The 22,031-nt window shown below is 44.9% G+C and overlaps 1 protein-coding gene across 1 annotated transcript in view; it reads right to left on the bottom strand.

The window, feature by feature from the left end:
- Window positions 1-9,444: 9,444 nt before the first annotated feature.
- KCNH5 (potassium voltage-gated channel subfamily H member 5) overlaps window positions 9,445-22,031 on the bottom strand; it is a 152,120-nt gene continuing 139,533 nt past the window's right edge. The window contains exon 11 of the mRNA XM_063399554.1: window positions 9,445-10,392. Within this exon, the coding sequence (XP_063255624.1) occupies window positions 9,445-10,392 (948 nt within the window). The remainder of the gene's footprint in view (window positions 10,393-22,031) is intronic.

Here is a 22,031-nt window from a genome sequence, read left to right as displayed (position 1 = left end):
CTCAGCAGTGGAGGGCTGCGTGGCAGGATTCAGTCTCACAGCACCTGGTGCTCAGCCTCTTGTCTTTGTCATCATCTCTCTCTGTGGTAGCAATAATAGCTTTATTTTTAACCGTGCTTCTCCCCAGAGGGAGTTTGCACAGCTTATGTACCTATCTGGCCTGTGCAAGGATATTCCAGACAGTCATGAATTTTGAGCAGTTACTTTGAATGGAAATTACTGACAGTTCAGACACCAAGAATGTGTCTTTCGGATTCAAATACATGTTAATTAAAAAGTGCCCTTTCCCTGATCGGTTCAGCTGATTTTTATGGCAATTCACCTTGCTGTCCCCATCTTCAAACACATCCCCTATGTTTCTGCATTCAGCATGCAGCATTTAGTAGGGCATGAAATCTTGGACCCATTTGCATTAGACAAGGGCCTGAAATTAAAATTCTAGTACCCACAGTTCTCAGTTTTGAGAAAGCTCAGCCCACGCTGGGACTCAGTGTCCTGCTCCCTCTGCAAAAACTGGGTTAGAGTCAGAGAAATTAATGGAAAGACTTCCACTGGCCTCAGAATGAATATTTACACAAGATGCTCAAAGCTTGAAGATATTTACCTCCATAACAGAGAACACAATTTAGAAGATCTGCTGAGACCACTTCACTGAACCACTCAGTCACTGGCTGGTATTTAAGCAGGACATTAAAAAATCAGCTCTTGCTACAATTCTTATTAGCATATTACTTCTTCTGAACACAAATAGCAAAACAGATCATTACCTCATTAAATCTGCTGATGCAACATCACTTAATCAATCTCCCCATTTCTACAATTTGCTAGCCTAATGATCTAAGCAAGAAAACAAGGGGGGAAAGAAACAGAGAGAAAGAGAAAGGGTATAAACAAACACATAAGGAAGGAAAACATTGCATTTCACTGTGGAAAATATCCTGCTTCATATTATGTAGCTTTCAAAACACAAAAATTAACTCAAGATATGCAGCTACACCTGCACATGAGAGCCCAGCCAAGTCTCTACACATAAGAACAGTCACTAGGTATGTAAGGTTTATGAAGCATATCATGTCCTAATTCATGTGAGAATGGTTGGCAGTGCTAATGGGATTTGGTTACATAAACTGTGCTGATAAGGCATTGGAGCTTTAAACAGTTAGCAAGAGTATTTTTATGGCTGGCATGTTTTCCAGACAAAATATGGTGAACCTTCATCTCTGCTTGCAGGCCCACAAGCTGCAGCTTTGTTGGGGTGTCCCATGTCCCTCACAGGGCTGCAGATCTCTTAAAGGACAAATAATCAACAATCAGTGATAATTAACAGGGGGAACAAACCTGCCCCAGGAAAAAAATGCTGCAGCACCAGCTTTAGGAGCATCTCTGAATCCCTGTGAAACCAGGGGCAGGGGGAGGCTGACACTGAGGTCAGCTGTGAAATGTGCCCGTGGAAGTGAAATAGTGCCAACGATTACATTGGAGAAAACATGGTTTGTGTGCAAGTTTTCTGGGAAAGCTCATTAGCCAGTTCTACCCTCCACAGAAAGGAGCTTGCTTTGTCTGAGTGCAGGGATTTTATTGGGACAGCTGAAAGGTGCATTTGCAGACCTGCTTTGCACTCCAACGCTAATGAGCTTTTCCACTGGTATCAGTGAATTCTCCCTCTCACATGTTTAGCATTCCTTTGGTATGCATTGCCAGATAAATCCTTTATTGTTTTCCTGGTAGCTTGCCCAATTCCCACCAGGCAGATTTTTTAAACCCAAATCCTGCCTTATTGCTGGCTACTGCCTCTCTCACCTGATAAATTCAATTTACCACTTGATAGAATTAGGCAATTGGTAGCTCTCAGTCCTTCCTTTAAACAGAGAAAAGATGTGTCTGGGAATCTACAGACCATCAACAGGCAGTAGGAGGAGCTGGGAGGTGCCATTGCATCTTTGCATCCATAATCCTTTTCTAAAAGTCCCATTGTGGGAGGACCCTGCAGAATAAAACCCCTTCCTTGGCTGATTTCAGCAGAAGGATGTTCGCACTCCCCTACTGCTGGACTCAAAGGGATGAGCTCTGAGCCTGCACCGAGTGCAGTGGGGTTGTTGCTGTTCAAAAGCTGGGTACAAACTACAAAGTTGAGGTGATATTTCAGCTCTGTAATTTTAAGGCACAACCTGACTGAGCTTGTTTGTAATGCCTTGTTTGTAGTGCTAAAATAAAATATAAAAAAAAGAAGCTGTTGCCAAATAGCATTTGATGATTCGAGTGAAGAAGGCAGTAATTAATCCTGCAGGGACAACAGAGGACTAATTAGAAGCAGAGCAGAAATTTTGTTTTCCTTTAGAAAATAAATGCCTTTTTCCATGAGAGCTCAGATAAGACACCCAATTTACAAACTGAACTGTGACCTCCAACTAATGGTCCTGGCAGCAGCCTTGGATGCAAGTGAATTCCCAATGATTAGTCAGAAAGTGTTGGGTTTTTTTTCTTCCCTTTTTCTAGGAAATAAAAGTGGTGACAGAGAAAAGAGGTGGAACACGTCAGGAGATTCTTCTGAAAACAGGTCCAGGAGAGGAAAGTGCCCACATGTCCTTGGCAGAGAACACATGGAGAAGCTGAGTAGAGCTCTAAGGAGGAAATACAAGAACTTTTCCTATCACCACATGGCACTGGTTCAAATTGCTGCTGGGGCTGAAGTTCACCCAAAGTGTAACTGGAAAAGGAATGGTCACACACATGGCAGAAGCTGATGTCTCACTTCTCAAAGTGGCTCATTAAAACCCACAAACATCCCATTCCTTGCCATTCTATGGAATGCTGTGCTGCTCAAGAGCATACAAAAGGACGACAAATAAAATAAAATAAAATAATAATAAAAAATTAAAAAATATAAAATAAAATAAAATTTTAAAATAAAATAAAATAACCCACGAAGGTTTGTTTAATAAAATAATGCCCTGAGAATGGCAGAAGGCTTGCCCTGTTATTCCTGTTTAATTTGGAGGCTTGTTGATAAGCCACAGATTGGAAAGGATTTTGTGAGTAACCCTGGGAGCCATCACAGAGATTGAGGAGGTTAGAGTCTGGAAAACATCTAATAATAGAGCCAGGTGTAAACCTTTGAATGTGCCTAGACAAGCAGGGAATAAGCCTGGGAATGGGGCTTGGGCAGACCCTGGGGATGTGCACAGACCTCATGGATGTGCCCAGACCCTTTGGACAAGCCCAGGCCTTTTCATCCATGATGTCCACACACTGACTGTGAGAGGAGCAGGCTGAACCCAGAGGAGTGAGAACCCAGAGGGATGAGAACCCAGGGGAGTGAGAACCCAGAGGGATGGGAATCACCTCCAGATGCAGCCACTAATGAGAAACCTACACATTTCCTACAGCCTTGGATGTGCACGTCTGCCAGGGCAGCACTGACCCCAGCTCAGATGCTGTTGCTATTTTGATGGCATTTTCAGACCCTGTAATCACCTTTCACTGGACTGGGGAAGGGGCTGGAAGAGGGTGTAGGTGTTGTTGATGTATCCATATCAGCCCACTGCTTCCAGAAACTGCATAGTCACTGAGACATTATTCTCAGTGTTTGGCACCAAGTGTGGATTTTAGCTGATGCCTGATGAGATGCCTAATTTATTTATATGCCATAGTTTTAGAATATGCCAGAGCTCTCGGCTGTCTGTTTGATGAGTATTGGCTCTCACAGCTGTTATCTTGAAAATTGGCAACATGCTCATCAGCATGGTATTTAAAATGAAAATCAGAAAAAAATGGGACATAACTAAGAACCTTCAAATTTTACCTCCTGTTTGTGCTATTAAAATCTACAGAATCACCAAATGATAAAACAGAACTTGGGACTTTCTGGAAATCATTTGGTCCAACCCTCTCTGTTCATAGCAGGGCCAGCTGCAAATACAGAGTCCATACACTGATAATATATAATTTAGGTACTATATGCTCCTTTCCAACAGATTTCTGGGATGCTGGAAGAGCTTTGGCTCTCCTGAAGCCCACATTTCCCCCTAACAGCATGTTTGAGTATCCTTTATTGGACTTTCCCTGTCCCACAGATGTCACCCCAGAAAAGTCTTCCAGCCTCATCCTAGAGCAGGGAGGGCTGAGCCCAACCTAGTACAAAATCCTTTTTATAGGGCTTTTAATTAAGGCTAATTGATGTATTCATGGCAGGCAGCCAGACACAGAGTTGGTGCACACCAGCAGCCTCAGCCTGTGGGCCAAGAAAGCTTGCATCTCCAAGAAGAAAATAACAAAGAAAAGAACTTATCCGCTTTGTAAAAAACAAACAAAAAGGTTTGTGAGAATACTGCCAGGTTCCACGTGCCATGCATCAGGGAGCTGATTAACATAATATAAGAAATGAATACAATTTATTCAGCATGGCCTGGGCAAGCCCTTTTCAATTGCTTCTGCCATTTGAGTGTACAAAATCAATATGTGCTTTCTTGTCCCACTGTGCACTACAAGGTCAATTTTCTGTCTGACTAAATGCACCCTCAGTAAGGATGATTTTTGTTTGTTTGTCATTTGTTAGATATCGCAGCACTGCTCTTTGCACAATATTCTTTATGTCAGTGAGGACATTTACTGCTTCTCTGCCAGAAGAAATGTTCATTTTTTGTCAATTTTAGCTCCATTCAGCACTTTGCTTTAAGAACATATTTCATTTGGAAATGCACCATAGCATGTTGAACCAAATAAAACATGTAGGGATTGTGTGATCTTTGTGTGATCTTTGCACCAAAAAAAATTAAGGGACAGTTATAAAAAATATTCCCATATGTGGAAATCCACATGGATCAAACTTTTCTTCCTACAGCGTATTAAGAGCATATTAACAAACCCCATTCAAACCCTCCTCTGCAGGAAAATAGTATTTGAAAATATTCTTTTTAATCAAACAGGTATCACTTTGACACCACCTCACTTAGGGACAAAAATATTTATTTTCAGAAACAATCTATCCAATTCTTATGTCCAAAAAGATAGGCTTAGGTTTTCTAAATGCTCAAAATCCTAATAAAAAAGTATAAATTTCTCACAATATATCCCTCTATGTCCTCACTCCAAAATTCCATATTAAACCTTTGGCTTTTGTTTTGTCCTTCCAGTTCAGGACATCTTTTCCCCCCAAAAGCCTCTGAGCTATTTCACGAGCACAACATCTGTTTTCTGACCCAGGCAATGATGACGTCTGTGCAACAGTCTCAGTTAATTGCAGAGCAACTGCTCCTGGCTTTGCAAAGAGTACAACATTATCTCCGCAGCTTCCAGTCCTTTGAAACTGTCCTGGGATTCAAAATACATATTAAAAGCCTGTTTTGATTCTCAGATTCAACCTTCACACCTGTGCAACAGGATTACTCTGCATGTGGTGGTAAATGAAGACTGAACTTGAGTCTAGCAGTGAGCCCAAACTTTGGTGCAGCATCAAGGCCCTACACTTGTGCTACTTCTGCAGAACAGGGAAAAGCAAAATGGACCAAGCTTAAGTCTGTCACTTCCAGAATCAGCTCTGCTCTAACCCTGTGCCCTGGCAAAGACAGAAAAAAAAAAAAAGGTGTTTACAAATGCAAATTCAGAAGAACTGAATCCTCACGACAACAATATTTCTTTTTCAGTGATTATCCTGAAGTGCTGTTCTATCTCTTATATGCAACATTACACAAAAAAAAGCTATTAAAAGTACTCTAGTTCATTTGCTTTGGGAAGTGTTTACATGTTCTGTACACGTTTTATTTCTATTCCAAAGTCCAGAAAGATAAAATCCACTGGTGTGCAGGTAAAATGCTTTGGACACACAAAGCACAGGGTAGGTGCTAAGGATGCTGCTCCCAGCATCTGGCAGGAACATCTGTACAGGTTTTGAGCTCTTACAGGAGAGGAAAGGAAAGCATGCAGCCGAGAGCTCCCCTCGCACGGTGCATCGCTGCTTGAGCCCTGGCCTGGGTGGAAGTGACACCTCGGTGTCCTTGCTGCACTCAGTGACTACAGGTGGTTGCTTTCAGTCCAGCCTGACCTACAGCCCTGGGACTCGTGCTTTTGGACAGAGAAGGAGAGCTCCAGTCACTCATCCCACCGTGCACAACGCGAGGGGACGGGAGACGATCCCGCCGACAGCTCCGGGAAACGACGCGCAACGCTCCCAGCACGGACTGGGGGGACAAGAACCTTCAGAGCTGCACAGCCAGAGCCAAGCACACAAACTGGGGCTCCCCCAGCACACAGAGCCTGGGACAGCCCCTCCACCACTGCTTTGTGCCTGCAGGGCACCCATCACACCACTGCTTTGTGCAAGGTACAGGCTGGCTCCACTGAACTGCCAAGGGATAGGGTTGGAATATCAAAGCAGCACTAGGAAAAGACCTGGAGACGCTGTATTTTTTGTCATGAACTTGGTATTTTACACTATTTAGCCACTACACATTGAACCACTCAAGCTGCACTTCAACTGTAATAGACATTCTGGGCCCGCCCAAATGATTTTCAAGGTCAGACTAATCCTGTTAACACATTCTCTCATTGTAAAGTGGCACAAAGTTACACCTGACTTGCAAGATAAACCTAAACAGAGATCCCTTTGCATGCCATGCAGTTCTACCTAGAATTAATATCAGTTACAGATAAAGAAAAGCAGTCTGTCACAAAGGCAGAGGAATGCCATTAAGGCTAAAGCTTTCTAACAAAGCCAACCCCCATTATCCTGCTGTCTCTTTTGCAGCATCACTTCATGGCAGGTTCATGCATTCCAGGAATTTTAACAAAGTCTGGGCCCCAGACCGAGCCTGTGTGACTCAGCTATTCACCAGGCTGCCCTGGGCAGGGGCCCTGTGTCTGTCCTAACCAGCAGACCAAGTCAGGCAAGAACATTCAACATTTGAAATCTTGGCACTTAAACTGTACCCACAAGGTCTGTGCAGGCTCCTGCAGCCTCCCTGTAAGCCCCTAACCCCATAACCCCTCCCATTCTTTCAGAGTCCCAGGGTGGGATTTATCACAGGAATGGGAGCTCCTGTTGTTCTGCAGGTGCAGGTTGTTCTTGCAGTCCAAACCATGACTGCAGAGTCATGGATTTGCACTTGTGTCAGAACAGCAGCTGCAAAATATAGCTGAAAATTTTGACAGAGGCAACTGCAGCTGCAGAGAACAGAAATGAGCAGGTGGCCTGATCACCAGGCCTTTGTTCCACCTTTTTTTTTTTTTTTTTTTTTTTTTTTTTTTAAATTTTGGTATCTTGGTATCTCTAATTTCCTAAAGAAAGGGGCAGAAACAGGAAAGAAAAAACTATAATCACCCAAAAAGCCTCCATGAGTTCACACAACAGAAGCAATGACTTATTTGGCTTTCTTGTGAGCTTTTGGAGCTTTATGGGCTTGGATTTCACAGTCGAAGATATGTTCTCACCCCAAGATGTAGATTCCTAATTGCCAGTACTGCAAACAATGGTTTGTTTGGGTTTTAGGGATTTTGTTAGTTTTTCAGGAAGTGTTTTAATTTAGTCTAGTTTTCTAATGTTAAAAATTGGATCTAATACTGGTGTGTGTTTAGAATGCTCACAAATTATAACCATGTATTTGATATACCTGATTGATAGTGATGCCTTGTGGTACATACATGTTTTACTCCGGGCACTTTTACTCCCGGGATCTTGATACAAGAGGTCATTTAAGCTGGAAGCAGGGGGAATCCTTCTCTGAAGGAGCCACTCTGCTCTGCTGGGCTGGCAGGGAACATTTTTTTTTTCAGTGATTATCCTGGGAACATTTCTGAAGCTGGAATGGCAATTTCTGCCATGCATCTGGTGTACCTGGATTCAAACCAGTGCAAATTGAGAGGCAAAAACCTGCACCACACTCAGGGGCAGACGCAGGCAGAGCCCAAAAGCCCAGCTCCAAACGGGAGATGAAACAAGATCCAGTGCAAAGCCTGCCCTGCTGCAGCCCTGCAAAGCCAGCAGCTCCAGCCCAGGAAGGGGAGAGGGGGTCTGAGCATGGCCCAAGGCTGGGAGATGCTGGTGGGAGCCAGCTAAGGGGAGAGTCAGAGCCTCTGACACAGCCCTGAGAGACTCAGTACGTGTGGGACCTGGCTGTGTGGGCACTGCAAGCCTGCCCTTGAAACGTGCCCCCTCCATGCACTGAACCCTCCTCAAGCCCAAGGCAGGAGGAGCACTCCAGGCTCCATCCCCCAGCACTCCCAGCACTCTCCCAGCCACACATCATCATCCAAGCACCTTGGACTGAAGAGAATTACATCCTGACCAGTTATTTCCTCTCTTTCTAAAGGCAGCTGCAGACTGATAAATGTGCTGTTGAAAGAGAGTGGAGGGGGATTAACTGCAGCCTTTTAACTTCAGGCCTTCAAACCTGCCCACGTGGTTCCCAAGAAGCTGAACTAAAGTTCTCTCCCTAGCTCAGACCTCGTGCAAAGTCTTTCTGCCAGGGGCAACAGGGGGGACAGTGGGAGAGCAACCTCAACCCCACAAAAATGGGACATGCTAATGAAGATACTGACAGAACCGGACACCACCACTGAGTGCTGCAAAGAGAATTTACATAATGCTACTCTAACAGTTCAGTAAAAATGGCATCAGTAAAAAGAGGCTTTCAAGAAAGAAGTTACCCCCAAACACTAAGGGAGTGCAACTGAGAGAGTTTCTGTTAGTTTCATTTTGTTACATAAATCACCATTATTATTATTATTATTATCATTATTGTTATTATTATTATTATTATTATTATTTCTTACTTACGATGTTAAAAGAGCAGGAGGATACTTGAAATAAAAGGCTGTGCATGCACAATACCCACACAAATAAATTCCAGTGATCCACTCTAGCACCAGGCACGGTGCCCTTCCCTGCCCACTGAGCTGAGCCCTCCCTTTAGGAGGAGTAGGGGAATTCATCACCAAATATACAGTATATTGTCATGGAATGATACCAGGAAACAATACTAACAGGAGTCTGAACGTGTCCTTCACGTCATATTAATCTACTGTTTAACTCGGCAGAAAAGACGGTGAGAAAATAAAAGCTCAATTCACCCAGCCTGAGATCAAAACTGTCATGGCAATATTGGCAGGTTAGACCCTGATTCTTTAAATAGTACATTGCCTTTGTTAAACAAAATTCATTCTTTTATTACATCATAGAGATTATAAATAAATGTAAAGTGTGCATGCAGTCAACTGCATATTATACAAGCAATATCTATGTTAATAATTGCTTTCTTTGGCAGGCCAGAATCCAGCTGGACATGCAATATTTACATATCAAAATCCTTGTTGTGTTCAAGTCATATTGGATGCAAGTGAAAATATATATGTATATATATTTACTGTATACACACACATATATATATATGTATAAAGGTATATATACCCCTCTGCATATATACTGTATACATATATACACACAGGTATATGCTAAAAGTGGATTTCATCTTTTTCAGATTCAGGTGATTCAGGCCTTGAAACACTAAAAATATCTTGACAGGATATCTGGGGAGGGGACTGGGGTGATAAATGAGACTTGGGGGAAGAGAGCTGGGATACGTTCTTTTCAGACAATATTTTTAAAATTTCTGCCACCTGCTTCTCAAGGGCAGCCATCCTGCTGCTTAGCAGCTGGATATCTTCTTTGAGTTCGTGCTTGACCTCCTGCAGCGTGGTTTGTAAGGCCTGCTCAGGAATGGGGTAGAAAGGACACCTGGCATCCGCCTGGATGGGGCTGTGCTCCAGGGGGCTGCGAGTCTCACCAGCTTTGTCCAAGCGAAGGTCACTTTTTGTTATCCCGCTGTCACAAGAGTCTGTTTTCCTCAGCGGGTTTTTATTCACACCGTTCTCCGAGTCGTTGGACTTGGGGTCGTCGGACAGCAACCCCATGGACTCCGCCTTGGTGACGTTGTTCCAGTCCTCCTTCTTCTCCTCGTGGGCGCCCATCGTGTTCTTCAGCCGGAGCCAGCCCTTCCCGTTGCCGTTCTTCACCCGCATGGGGCTGTTCACCTTGAGACACTTCTGCTCTCCGCTCCCGTTCGGTTTCAGCTCCATGGCGTCGCGGTTGTTCTGCTTGACGGCCTCGCTGCTTTTCATGTACGCCAGGGTGGTCTGGATGGGCGTGATCTGCGACACGGTGACCACGCTGGTGCCCGTGATGGAGGCCCCGTTCTGCACGCCCCTGCTCTCCACCTGCAGCTGGTTCCGCTCTGGGTCGATGTGGGCCGAGCCCTGGTTGCGCATCTCCTTCTGCTGCTTGAATTTCTGGAAGAGTTTCCGCACGGGGTGGTCCACGGGGATGCTCAGCGTCACCTCGTTCTTCTGGCGCAGGCGCTCCTCTTCCTCCTTCTTGACATCGCTGATCTTCCTGAAGATGATCTGTGGGGGATAAATCCACAGCAGGGTCAGGACCCAAAGGAATCGAACAAAAATATTTATTTGAGATGGGGAAACAGTCTTGAAAACAGCCATTTTTCCCTTGATTCTTAGTTCTGATCTCCCTTTCCCTCTTAATTTTCTGTAGTGAATTCAAATGAAGCTGATCAAGACACAGCAGCCTCAAGCTTAACCATACAGACAGGGTACATGCACACATACACACATTCCTAGCAGGACACATTAAAAGTGGGTTTCACCTTTTTTCTTGATTCAGAAGATACTAGTGCTTGAAGAACTAAAAATAGCCTGACACCAACAGAAGGAAAGAAACTGAACAAAGAGAAGAAAGCAGTCGACAAAAACCCAAATACTGTGATGCCAACCTACCCATTACTCACACACATACCTGCTTCGTCACTATCTTTAGTACAGATCAAAAGGAAACAGTAATTCAGCAGGGACCACACAGCTGCAAGATAAATTCAATGTACACACCTTTCTAGAGGTTGGAAAATCCCAATTTGCTCAACACTTTTTGGTTTTGCTGTTAGGGCTAGGATTTTTTAGGAGTGTTGGAGGGTGCAGTTAGGTTCCCCATGGGCCACATGTGTGGCTTCACACACTTTACAAGTGTTTACTGCAGAATTAGTATGTCTAATATGTATATGGAACTGGGAGCACCAAGGAGAAGCAGGGTAACAGGGCTGTGTGTGGCTCTAAAACCCAGCAATATCCACCACCTCATCATGCCATGCCATTTAATGCTGAGTTATTTCACCCAGCAGCATGGCTCAGGCTGCTACAGAAAAAGGAATTTGAGCCTCAAGCTGGGGGAGGATCCACAGAGAAAACCTTTTTGTTGATTTTCTGCATGTTATTCATATGTTGGGGTTTTTTTTAGGTTCATCCAGTTTTCTTGAATGTGGGACTGAGGCAGAGTGGGGAAACTGGTTCTCTGTTTCACAACACTGTGAAAAGCGCCTATAATTAAATAAAAATATGGACTGTGAAGGGACAGTGTGGTAAGAAAAGGAAAACAAAGGAATACGTTTGTGTATTTATTTGAAATACACAAAACCCTGTGTCAGTCAGCTGTAGGTTTTTGAAATATCAACTGAGTATCCATATTTGAGTATCTGTTTACTTTCAAGTCCCCCATCCTCAGAAGTCAGCAGAGAAGTGCCACGATGGTTACAGATCCTTCACTGCATGAATCTGGGATGAGCTGGACTTCAAAGCTTCATTAGAGAGCTTTCAACTGCAGTAGATATATCCTTGCCTGCTGCTGATAGATGCAGCTGCTTATAATAATTTGGTTAACTTGCTTATTAGAAGCCCAGTTAAAAAAATATAAACAAAACCAAAGGACAACCATGGAAGTTACGTTCATCTGACTCTTCTGACCCAGATGCAGGGACACATTCCCTCATTTGGAGGCTCCCCTTCATTAGCAGCTGCTCTCATGGAGCTTCTCTCCCTCTCGGGCCATGGGGGAGGGCAAATAATGGCAAGAGAAGTTGCCCTTGATTCAGAACTGAGTGATTACATTTAATTGAAGCCACGCTCTCTACAGGCAGATTTGGAGGGTGGGTTGTGTGTGATGTTTTGTTTGTGCCTCTCTTTCCCCGGAGGGCAGCGCAGCACCTCTGGCAGAAGATGCAAGAGTGAAAGCAGCCAGCTGCAAGGATGTGTCCCCAAGGTGTGTCTCAGGGGACACGGCTGGTTCCTCTGCTGGTGACCCTGTTTGGCTGGGCTGCTCTGCCTTGCTCTGAGTCCCTAAAAACATCTGCAGTGGGGGAAACATCCTCTGCCCAATGCTTTAAAAGGTTGTGTAGTGACAGGACAAAGGGGGAATGGCTTTAAAATGAGAGTAAGTTTAGACTGGACAGTAGGAAGAAATCCTTTACTGTGAGGGTGGGGAGGCCCTGGCACAGGTTGATCTGTGGCTTTCCCCATCCCTGGCAGTGTTCCAGGCCAGGTGGGATGGGGCTCTGTGCAACCTGAGGAAGTGGAAGGTGTCCCTGCCCATGGCAGGGGCTTGGAAATGGATGACCTTTAAGGTCCCTCCCAACCCAAACCATTCTATGTTTCTATGATTCCCCTGCTTTCTGGCCAGGTATCTGTTTCACAGCCTGAGCACCCAGGCAGCTGCTGTCCAGAGGGGTGGGGGATGCTGGAAGGGAGGCAGCTGCCAGCAGCCTGGCACAGCCCACGGCGCTTCCCTGGGCACTGGGTGTGCCACTGGGAAAGGCACCAGGCAACCCTGACAACTTCTGTCCTGCTGCAGGTCTGTAAGAACCAGAAGGACAACAAAGATCACAGCAGCAGTTTTTTTGATTCCTCTCCCAAAGTTTGCACTTCACTGAAAATTACCCTCACCTCCCTTTCTCCCCCAGTGCAATCTTGGTTCTTTTGTCCCTCTTCTAGACTCAGCTCAAACCTTCTCCAGACAGAGGTTTTCTCCCTGCACAGAAGATAATTACCAGTGACTGCTGCTGCTGGGTTTGGCAGAAGAAAAGCCAAAACCTCTCTAACCTGACACCACCTGCACCTCATACTCCTGAAGTGTGTCCTTAGAAAAGTCAGGAAATGACTGTGGAGCTTTTCGCCCCAGAACCACTTGGATGCGTCAAGCCCAGTGGCAGGGGGGTCTGAGCCATGTTGGGAATGAATAATTTCCTTTTTCTTCTCTTGGGACAGAAAATGCTACAGCCTGGAATGGTTATGGGCAGCTCCTTTGGAGCAGCAGGCCTGCTGAATGCTGGATTGGTGCAGAAAATGCCCAGGGACTCAGAAATCCAGAGGTTAGCTGAGAGTCCAGAATTCAGGACTGATCTGTCTCAGTGGAGCCCTATTTCCAATGGAGCAAAGGTGGGCTGATGCACAGTCCTGGCCCTACTGCCCCCTTGGCTTTCTCCTGTAACCTGTATGTGTCCATAGCTGTTTATTATTTTCTTTTTCACTCCTATGTGATAATGGCACTTTGGATGGAGACTGAGGTCGTGGTCCTCACTCTCCCACTGAAATACTCTGCCAAGGAAATCATTTCACCCCATGGAGACCTTCCCCCTCATCCTTCCCCTCAGCCAAGGAAGATGCACCCCTAGCACAGCAAAGATGTAATTTTGGTCAGGAGTGCTTGAGATCAGTAGAATATGTACAAGTAAAAGAAAAGAAAGATCTTACACTGACAAAGAACAGAGTTAAAAAACCAAGATGTGACTTGTAGCACTAACAGAGCAATAGTAATTTTTCATTACCAATTCTTTCCATATTAGGAGATTTTTCTTGTGGCTGGATTTAATCCACTTCCACAGTGGTTTAAACTAAACCAGAATAGTTAAAATGTGTTTACACTTACAAATGTTTTCATGGAGACTTAATTCTATTGATGTCTAATAACTTGAACCAGCTTTTTTTTTTTTTTTTTTTTTTTTTTTTTTTTTTTTTTTATAAATAAGAATAGAAAAACATCTCATGCAATGTGACATTTCTCTGCAGGTTGAGAGAGCATTATTTTGAAATCTTAAATTGGATGAGCTACTTCATTTGTCCTTGACCCTTTTCAGAGAAGTTACACATAGGCCTGCCCAAATATATGTCCCAGGAACAGACACAATCTTCAAAGGAGTTAATCAGAAGAAACTGAATTAAGTGTGTATAGGGTTTATCCCAAGGAGTAAAGAGCCACACTCCTGTCTCACAACCAGTCTTAAATTCATTAATGTAACAGACATTAAGTGCAGGACTCCATTTCCTTTATGGATGAGGCTGTGAAGGACTGTTCCATGTGGCACAAATTTTGTCCCATGGGACCAGGTTCCTAGGTTTCCTTTTGTGCATTTATTTTGGGAAGAAGGGGCAACAGAGATGACATTAATTACTGAGCTGGCAAAGATGAAGCAGAAGTTAACTGACAGCCAGCCATGGGGACTGAAATATTCCAGTTATTTATGAGGCAGGCACGGAGGAGACAACAGCAATTTGAGATTCTCCATCTGATCTCAACCTCAGCCTCCTTTCTCTCCCTTCCATACCAAGACGTAACTCATGTCAGTGTGAACTCTGTCCCTTCCAAAGAGGGACCTTACCAAAGGTGCTGGCAATGGATATGTCACTGCTGGAGCAGCTCCTGTGAGGTGCCAGCTCTTATAACCAGCCCCAAAGCCAAGTGCAGGTGAGGGCAACAGCTCAAGGCTGACACACACACTGAATTAATGAGTAAAGCTGGGAGCTCTTCAGGTGCTTTGAAATGCATCCCTTGCCTGCTGTCTCTTTTTGCAGCAGTACTGTGAAAATCATCCTTCCATGACCTTGCTCCATACAGGAGATCTACACAAAGATCCCTTAATAAGTGACTCCAAGGCAGGTACGTGAAGGGATTAAAGAACTGCTAAAAGTCTTGAAGAATTACAGTGAGTTCATAAAAAGTGGCAGGTGTTTGACCAGAGTTCATCCTGTCCTGTGCCTGAACATCCCATGCTGTTGTTAGTGGCATTCAACGTGTGCCTGCTCCCCTCCACAGAAATCCCCGGGAAGGGACAGCCGTGCATCCAGAGGGAACACAGTTGTCATGGTGATGGATGCAGCCTGTGTGCACTGACTGGGAGGGGGAGAGGGAAGGAGGGAGAGCCACACAAAGCCATCAAAAAGCAAAGATTTTCACAGTGTGGAGACCTGTCCTGGGAGAACTGGTTTGACTCAGCTCAGTGGACATTTCTGCAGCAGAAACACCACACTTCAGTCCCCACAGCTACATCCACTCAGTAACCACAGGTCACTCTCATTAAAGCACAGAGCAGGCTGATGTAGGTGCTGGTCATCTCTCAAAAGTTTGTTTTCATTAAAGCACAGAGCAGGCTGATGTAGGTGCTGGTCATCTCTCAAAAGTTTGTTTTCATTAAAGCACAGAGCAGGCTGATGTAGGTGCTGGTCATCTCTCAAAAGTTTGTTTCAGGGGCAATTATCTCGTCTGCATCAATGTCTTGTAGAAGCCCCATCTCCCTTGCATCTGATTGTTCACAACCCAATGTACTTGTCCAGATCCCTGTACTTTTGTTCCTATTTAATACAGCAACATTTTAGAAGGCATCTGAGATCAGTGAGATAAGAATCACAGAACCATTAAGGTTGGAATCAGACCATCAAGTCTGAACCAGGTTAATTAATTTGAAGAAATGTTGAAGGGCTCTTTTTAACCTGGATCCATCTGACAGCACAGGTCCAGGGCTGTACTTGAAAACACCGCAGGTGGAGCAAGTGGGATAAGCAGAGTTGGAGCTTTCCAAGTGAGGGAAGCAGGATCTCAGGGAAATGCACCTTCCTTGGACCACACTGCAGAGCTGGCACCTGGTTTGCAGTTGGCTGAGAGCCACCCAGCAGCTTCTTCACCCACTTTCAGATGCCACCATTAGAATTTGAACTGGCCCACATCCTCCAGAAATGTCTAAGTCCCACACCAAAAGGGAGAGTGTCCCCACAAGGTCTGTTGCTCTTGGCACCCTTTTATATAAGCCTTTTTGCCTTTCTTGGGGTTTTTTGGTAATAGAAGATCTGCCTTCCCCTGCCTCCTTGGTCTGAAATGACACAAGCTCAGCTGAAGCTGGCAAACGGATTTTAAAAGTTTTAAGTGGTATAACCAATATCCAATACTGCAATAACACAGATCACGTTTTCTTTGGGAATAATGCTGCAAGGCTGTACAACATAAATTTCCATAAAGATGTCTGCAAAAAATACTATTAATTTTCACCTCTTGGAGTGCACCGTACAAAAGTAATTTACATTTTTGTCATGCTAATGTGAAAGGCAGATTTGTGTCAGATCCAGGATTTAGACACAAGATACCCCAGCGCAGACAAGTGAGCTATTTCCTGCTCCTGAAAATACATCACGCATAAATACATTTCCTGCTCCATAAAATACACCACATTTCCAGAGCACAGACACTGGGAACAGGGCTCACCTCCACAGCCTCTGTCTGCAGCTGAACTCATCCTCCAGGAGCCCTGCACAGCGGAGGGAGGAAGACAAGAGCACTTGGAAGGTGTGAGTCATTTCACCTGCAGGTGGATGCTAAAGCAGGTCAGACAAGCTGCACCCTGAGATGCCTGTTTGTCTCTGGTGTCTGTACAGGAGCTCCATGTGCAGACATCCTCCGTGTCTGCTGGGGATGGAGGGCTCCAATCCCTGCCTCTGGCAGTGCAGATGTCAGGGTTTGCTGCAGACCGTGTGAAAAAGGCTCCTGTAAAGTTTTTCTCTGTGTATGTGTGTGTGTGTTCTGCACCCTTCATGATAGCATTTTTATTTCCACCCTGTAGCAATGCATTTCCACACCCAAGCAGGTGTTTCTATATATGGGAAGGAGTTTCAGCTTACCTTGGAACACATAAGGAAGTTAAACCAGAATTTTCTATAGCCTGCTCACAGTAACTGGCTCAGTGCCAGCACAGAGGCACTGACTGGGCTTTGGAAGTGCACCTCAAAGCCTGGTGCCAAATTCATTGGGCAAGGTGCCAAATAGCCCACCTAAACAATCAAATACACAGAGGTGCTCTAGGATTTTTTTGGATGCCTTAGCCAGTGTGAGAGTGTTTTCTACACTGTGTTTGGCTTGTATTTCTTTGTTCTATAATTATCATTTTTGTCATTATTAAAACCTTTTGTTGTACAAAGCATGTCCAGAGAAGTTGTTTTGCTATTATTAAGCCATTTCTCTGCAAGGCTGGACCCTCAGAAGTATTGGGAACCCCAATACCACCCCAGCATGCTGGGGTACTGCCACACAGCCTCAGGACCCAGCCAGTCCTTACAAACACCATCCTTTCAAAAGCTGCAGAGAAAGAAGGACAAGCCACAAGTGCCCAGGACACAAACATTGTCCTTTCAAAAGCTGCAGAGGAAGAAGGACAATCCACAACTGCCCAGGAGACCCTTCCAGACTGCTGCTCCCAGTGAAAGCTTGTGGAAAACCAGATGGTTTTGCCTACATGGACGAGCCACCAGCAGGGAGAGGAAAGCCACTCCTCCCCCTTGTTCTCACTACACTTCCCAGGAAAACCTTCCAGCAGGGGAATGGGGATGCCCTTCCCACAGCCCCTAGGAAATTGGAGACCACTGAGATGTGTCTGCTGTGTACACCCACCCTCCTGCACTGCAAAGCTCATCCCACTCCCACGTGCTATAGGACAGATCCTGCTTGGATCACTCTGGCACCAAGCACTGCCAAACCCAGCAAACCCTTCCCAGGCCATTGCTCTGCTGGGCTCAGGGGCATCTAGGATGCTTCATCCCTCAGTCCTTGAGGACTGGTCCCCTCTAGGAGCCTTTAGTTGTCAAAACAGGGCATATCTGGGATCTTCTTTTCTGATATTCTGAAAACTAGGCCAGTCAAGCCCAATTCCTAATGTATAACCCTTGGTGAAAAGGCTTGCTCCAAAACAAAAGTGTTTTTAAAATCTAGGCAGGTCCCTGAGAACATGTCTCATTATTAATGCTTGATGTGAAAATGTTTTTAAATCTTATTTTTCAGATATTATCTTTAAAAAGAAAGACAAAATTTCCATCATATTAAAACAATCTTCCTTTTTTTGTTTACATGAATTAAAATGTGATTTTAAAAAGTTATATTATGAAAGACTGGACAGAAATACATGAGTAGGAATTGACCCCACACAAGCCTTTAGGCTGCTTCCCCTAATTCACTCCTGCAAATCTCCATAAACTCTTAGCTCACTTTAATTAATCTGCACTCCAAGGATGCAGAGTAGATGGTTTGAAATGATGGCTTTATTGTTCCTCTGCTCTGTACACTCCTCAGATAGCTTCCCTTTGATGTGAAATTCAGCCTCAAAAACAAACTGCTCTAACAACTCTTTTAATTGCTCTCCAGTAAATTCCCCTTAATCCTCCTGTCCCGGGAAGTGCTTTGTGTTAAACCATTGCTCCATCTGCGTGTGAGAAAGGAATCGCTGTCCTTGGCTGTGCAGTGAAAACGACTGACTGCTGAGCAATTAGTTAATCTCCAGGATAGGGATGTTTCACTAAGGAGTCTTTCATGCTGGATTTTGGAGGAAAAGATTTCTGTAGGTTAGTCTTCCAGCTGCTTGAAAGAAACAGTAAATAATAGCCTTTCTGCAAATTTCCATTGATCCTGGCTTCACAGACAAGGTAACATGCTACAGCAAAAGCTTCCTACCAGGCACATTTTAATTTTGCTTTGGAGAAACTGTATTCACATATATCCTTCCTAAGCAACTGCAAAATTGACCTGTAAAAGATGTGAAGATTTCCAATCCAAGTAACAAAGCGATCTTCAAGGAAATAAGAATTATTTCCATGATGTTGAAAAAGCCCTTTTAAGGGATATTTAATGGCATTTTATGTGCAAGGAAGAGGTTCATTCTTTTATGATGACTTAATAAAGATCTTTGTCCTCAAAGTTGCTCATCTAAAGAAAAATCAGGACATGTAATGAGGCAGAGATCCTTCAGAAGAGCACAACAACAGCCAATAACTGATTTCCAAAGCCCAGAAATTCCATCATCTCTTTACTGCTTTTCCTGTGGCTTAGAAATTGATTACTGTGGGTCAAATTTTAATCTGGTTCCATTTCATGTTCGTAATCAATTCTCACAGCACCTGAGTACTCTTGCAGAGAGACATCTGTGCACGCTGGCAGCCAATTAGGCTGATCTGCACTTGTGAAAAAGCATGAATATTAAGAAAGTGGCTGAGAGTTTGACCCATCTCCTTCATGCTTAGTATGGATCTGACATCATCCTGATTTCATTTAAAACATGTCTGGATGGAAGGAGAAAGAGGAGAGAAGCGGGCAGAGATCCAATTCTCATTTGTCACACCCCCAGAGCATCGTGGCCAAACACAGAGCACCAGGCTGGGATTCACAGGGATGGATTATCCTGCTGGCCTGACCTTCAGCCAAGTGGGAAATCCTGTACAAATCACTCTGCCTCTTTCCTCATGTCTCCATCTCCCCCAGTGTATGAGAGGATAATAACACTGCCCTCATTTCCCCAATTAACTGGAAATCCCTCTGTCACTGCTATTTACAACTGAGAGACTAAAACCCATGGCTGACAGCAGAGGGAGGTCACAGTGCTGGCCTGGTGCCAAAACTCAGGCAGTTCATTGAAAAAACCAAACAAACACTCATTGCAAAGATGCACACAGGTGCTCTCAGGGTTTCAGCTCAAGGGCCCAAGGCACGGCTGCCCTAAGATGTTTAGGGCAGTGCACCAGGGATGTACAGTGCTACATGAAGTGCTGTCCTCATCCCCTGAGACATCAATCCCCTGATGGATTGAAGCTACCAACACCTGCTGACACCTCCTCTGCAAGGAAGGGTCAGTCAGATCACTCAGCTGGCGTGATGGACACTGATTCTCTAAAGAGCCAAGTGTGGGCTGAGCTAAGGAGTCAGATTTCCAAATGAAATGCCAAAACCTTTTCCTCCCCTGGCAGAATCAGACAGTTTTTCACCAGCTACAAGAGCATTATCTGAGAGCAGCTCAGTTTCCTGAAGCAGGAGCTCTTCTGTTCTTTCAGTCACTCAGGCCTGAGCACCTCCTGCCCAGAGGTGCTTCCACCTTTTCATATCCCAGGGGAAAACAGCTCACGGATTTCCTGTGGCTGCAGGTTCAGCTGTTGTCTCTGATGTCTGCTGGGGTCTCTCTGCTTGGAAATGGAAGCTGAAGAAGGGCACTGTGCATCTTTGGAAGTGGGAGCTTTGCCACTGTTTTTAAATGAGACTCTGGAATTGGAATTGATTCCTTATTTTTGCTGGTTTTTCACTCACTATTTTCTGTTTTCTTTGCTGTAACCAAACAGCAGATGCTCTAGCATGTTGCAGAGCAGACAGATTCAGAGTGATTTCTGCAATACTATCCAAGTGAGCAAAACACACCTTCCACATACCAAATTATTTCAATCAATAAACCAGAAAGGCTACTTTGTTTATGAATTTAAGGTGGGTTCCAACCAGGGCCTCTTGCTGCTTGGCCTTGTTCAGGGTCAGTCCATTGAAGAACTGATCTGTGTGGCCTCACAAGGATTGTCACCATGGTCCAAACACCCACAGCCCCTCTCGGGCTCCTGTCACAACTGGCAGCAAAGCAGCCCAGCTTCAGCCTTCTAATTCCTTTTCAGGACCCAAAATCCTACACTGAACACAATAAAAAGACTAAACTGGATCGGGGAGCTGAAATAATGCATTGAATCAGAGTCTAATCTGTTTTCTGTATATGACACAGAGCTGGTTAAACACGGGGAAACTGAGCAGAGAACAATTTGAGTGTGACTGCTGCAGTGTAACTATGACTGAGCAGTGTCTCGTGGGGAGCCCTGTTCCCTCTCACTGGTTAGGTCCATCCACTTTGGGAGTTAAACTCACACCTTCCTTCACTCCCATGTCAACAAGTCTCATCTGGAATGGTAATTTTGTGGGTGAGTGTGGGTGCTGACAGCCTGGTCAAAGAGAAATTTTTAGGATCAGGCAGCAGCAGAGCCTGTGGGAAAAAAGTCAGATAGACTTTCCCAGGCATTGCTCTGGAGGAGCTGGGAGAAGACATTCCAAACAACTTCTAATCTGTGCACCTGCTGTTTCTCCAACTTGTTTGCTTGCAAAGATGTTTATGAAAAGGTGTTGGTCATGTCCAATTGTATCAGAATGCCCAATCATGTCCAGTTGTATCAGAACAGTGTATAAAAAGGGTGTGCCTTTTAATAAATGCTTCCATATGTCCTTCAAGACGATTTGGAGTCATATTGTTATTTCTGCCATCCCAAATACACAATGATAGGTGAGCAAACTACTTTCAGACGTGCTCTTGATGGAGAGTATCACATACTCATCTCTCCTTCCCCTTTCTCTTTTCTTCCTTGCAGATGCAATTATTAGAGAGCAAAGGGCAAGGGAAATATTTCTTCTATTTCTTTGTCTGGAATTAAGGCAGAGAGAAGAGCAGATTTCTCTTGATGGGTTTTTTTTTTTTGTTTTTCCATTTTGCAGATCCTTCTCCTGCAATAAGGGAAGCTGAGGTACTTACAGAGGGGGAAAGGGGAGCCCTGCAGATGGCTAAAAATCCAAGCCCATTAGACCCAAGATCTTTCACTGCATGTGGAAGTGAATCCCAGCGAAGACAGCCTCCACCCATCCCAAAAAGACCATCTCATGACTTTCAGAGAACCCCACTGATGTAAAGAGCTGGTGACATGTGGCACACTACAACCATACTGTCCCCACCAATCCTGCCAGCACATCACCATCAGGCACCCCAGGGCTCAAGAGCTAGAGGGAGCTTCCCCCTGCCTCCCAGGCCAGCTGAGGGGTGCTGTGCTCACTGCCAGGCTGTGCCCCCATCCAGAGGACAGTCCCCAGCTCCATCAGGCAGCCTGGGTCCCTGCAAACTGACATTGACTGGCCGCTGGATCAATGTCTGCCATTGGCACCGGCCTAATGAAATGTCAGCCAGCAGCACTGCCAATTGATCCAGGCTCATCTGGGCTGCAGATGAGTTACTGTCTCTGCATTTTGCCAGAGATGATTAGAAGAAGAGAACAGCCTTCAGGCCTCCCAGGATCTCCTAAGGGGGACACGCTCCTGGGCAGGGAGAGGGAAA

This window comes from Prinia subflava, chromosome 5, assembly GCF_021018805.1.
Source record: "Prinia subflava isolate CZ2003 ecotype Zambia chromosome 5, Cam_Psub_1.2, whole genome shotgun sequence".
Taxonomy (NCBI): domain Eukaryota; kingdom Metazoa; phylum Chordata; class Aves; order Passeriformes; family Cisticolidae; genus Prinia; species Prinia subflava.
This window is presented reverse-complemented; position numbering and strand designations above follow the sequence as displayed.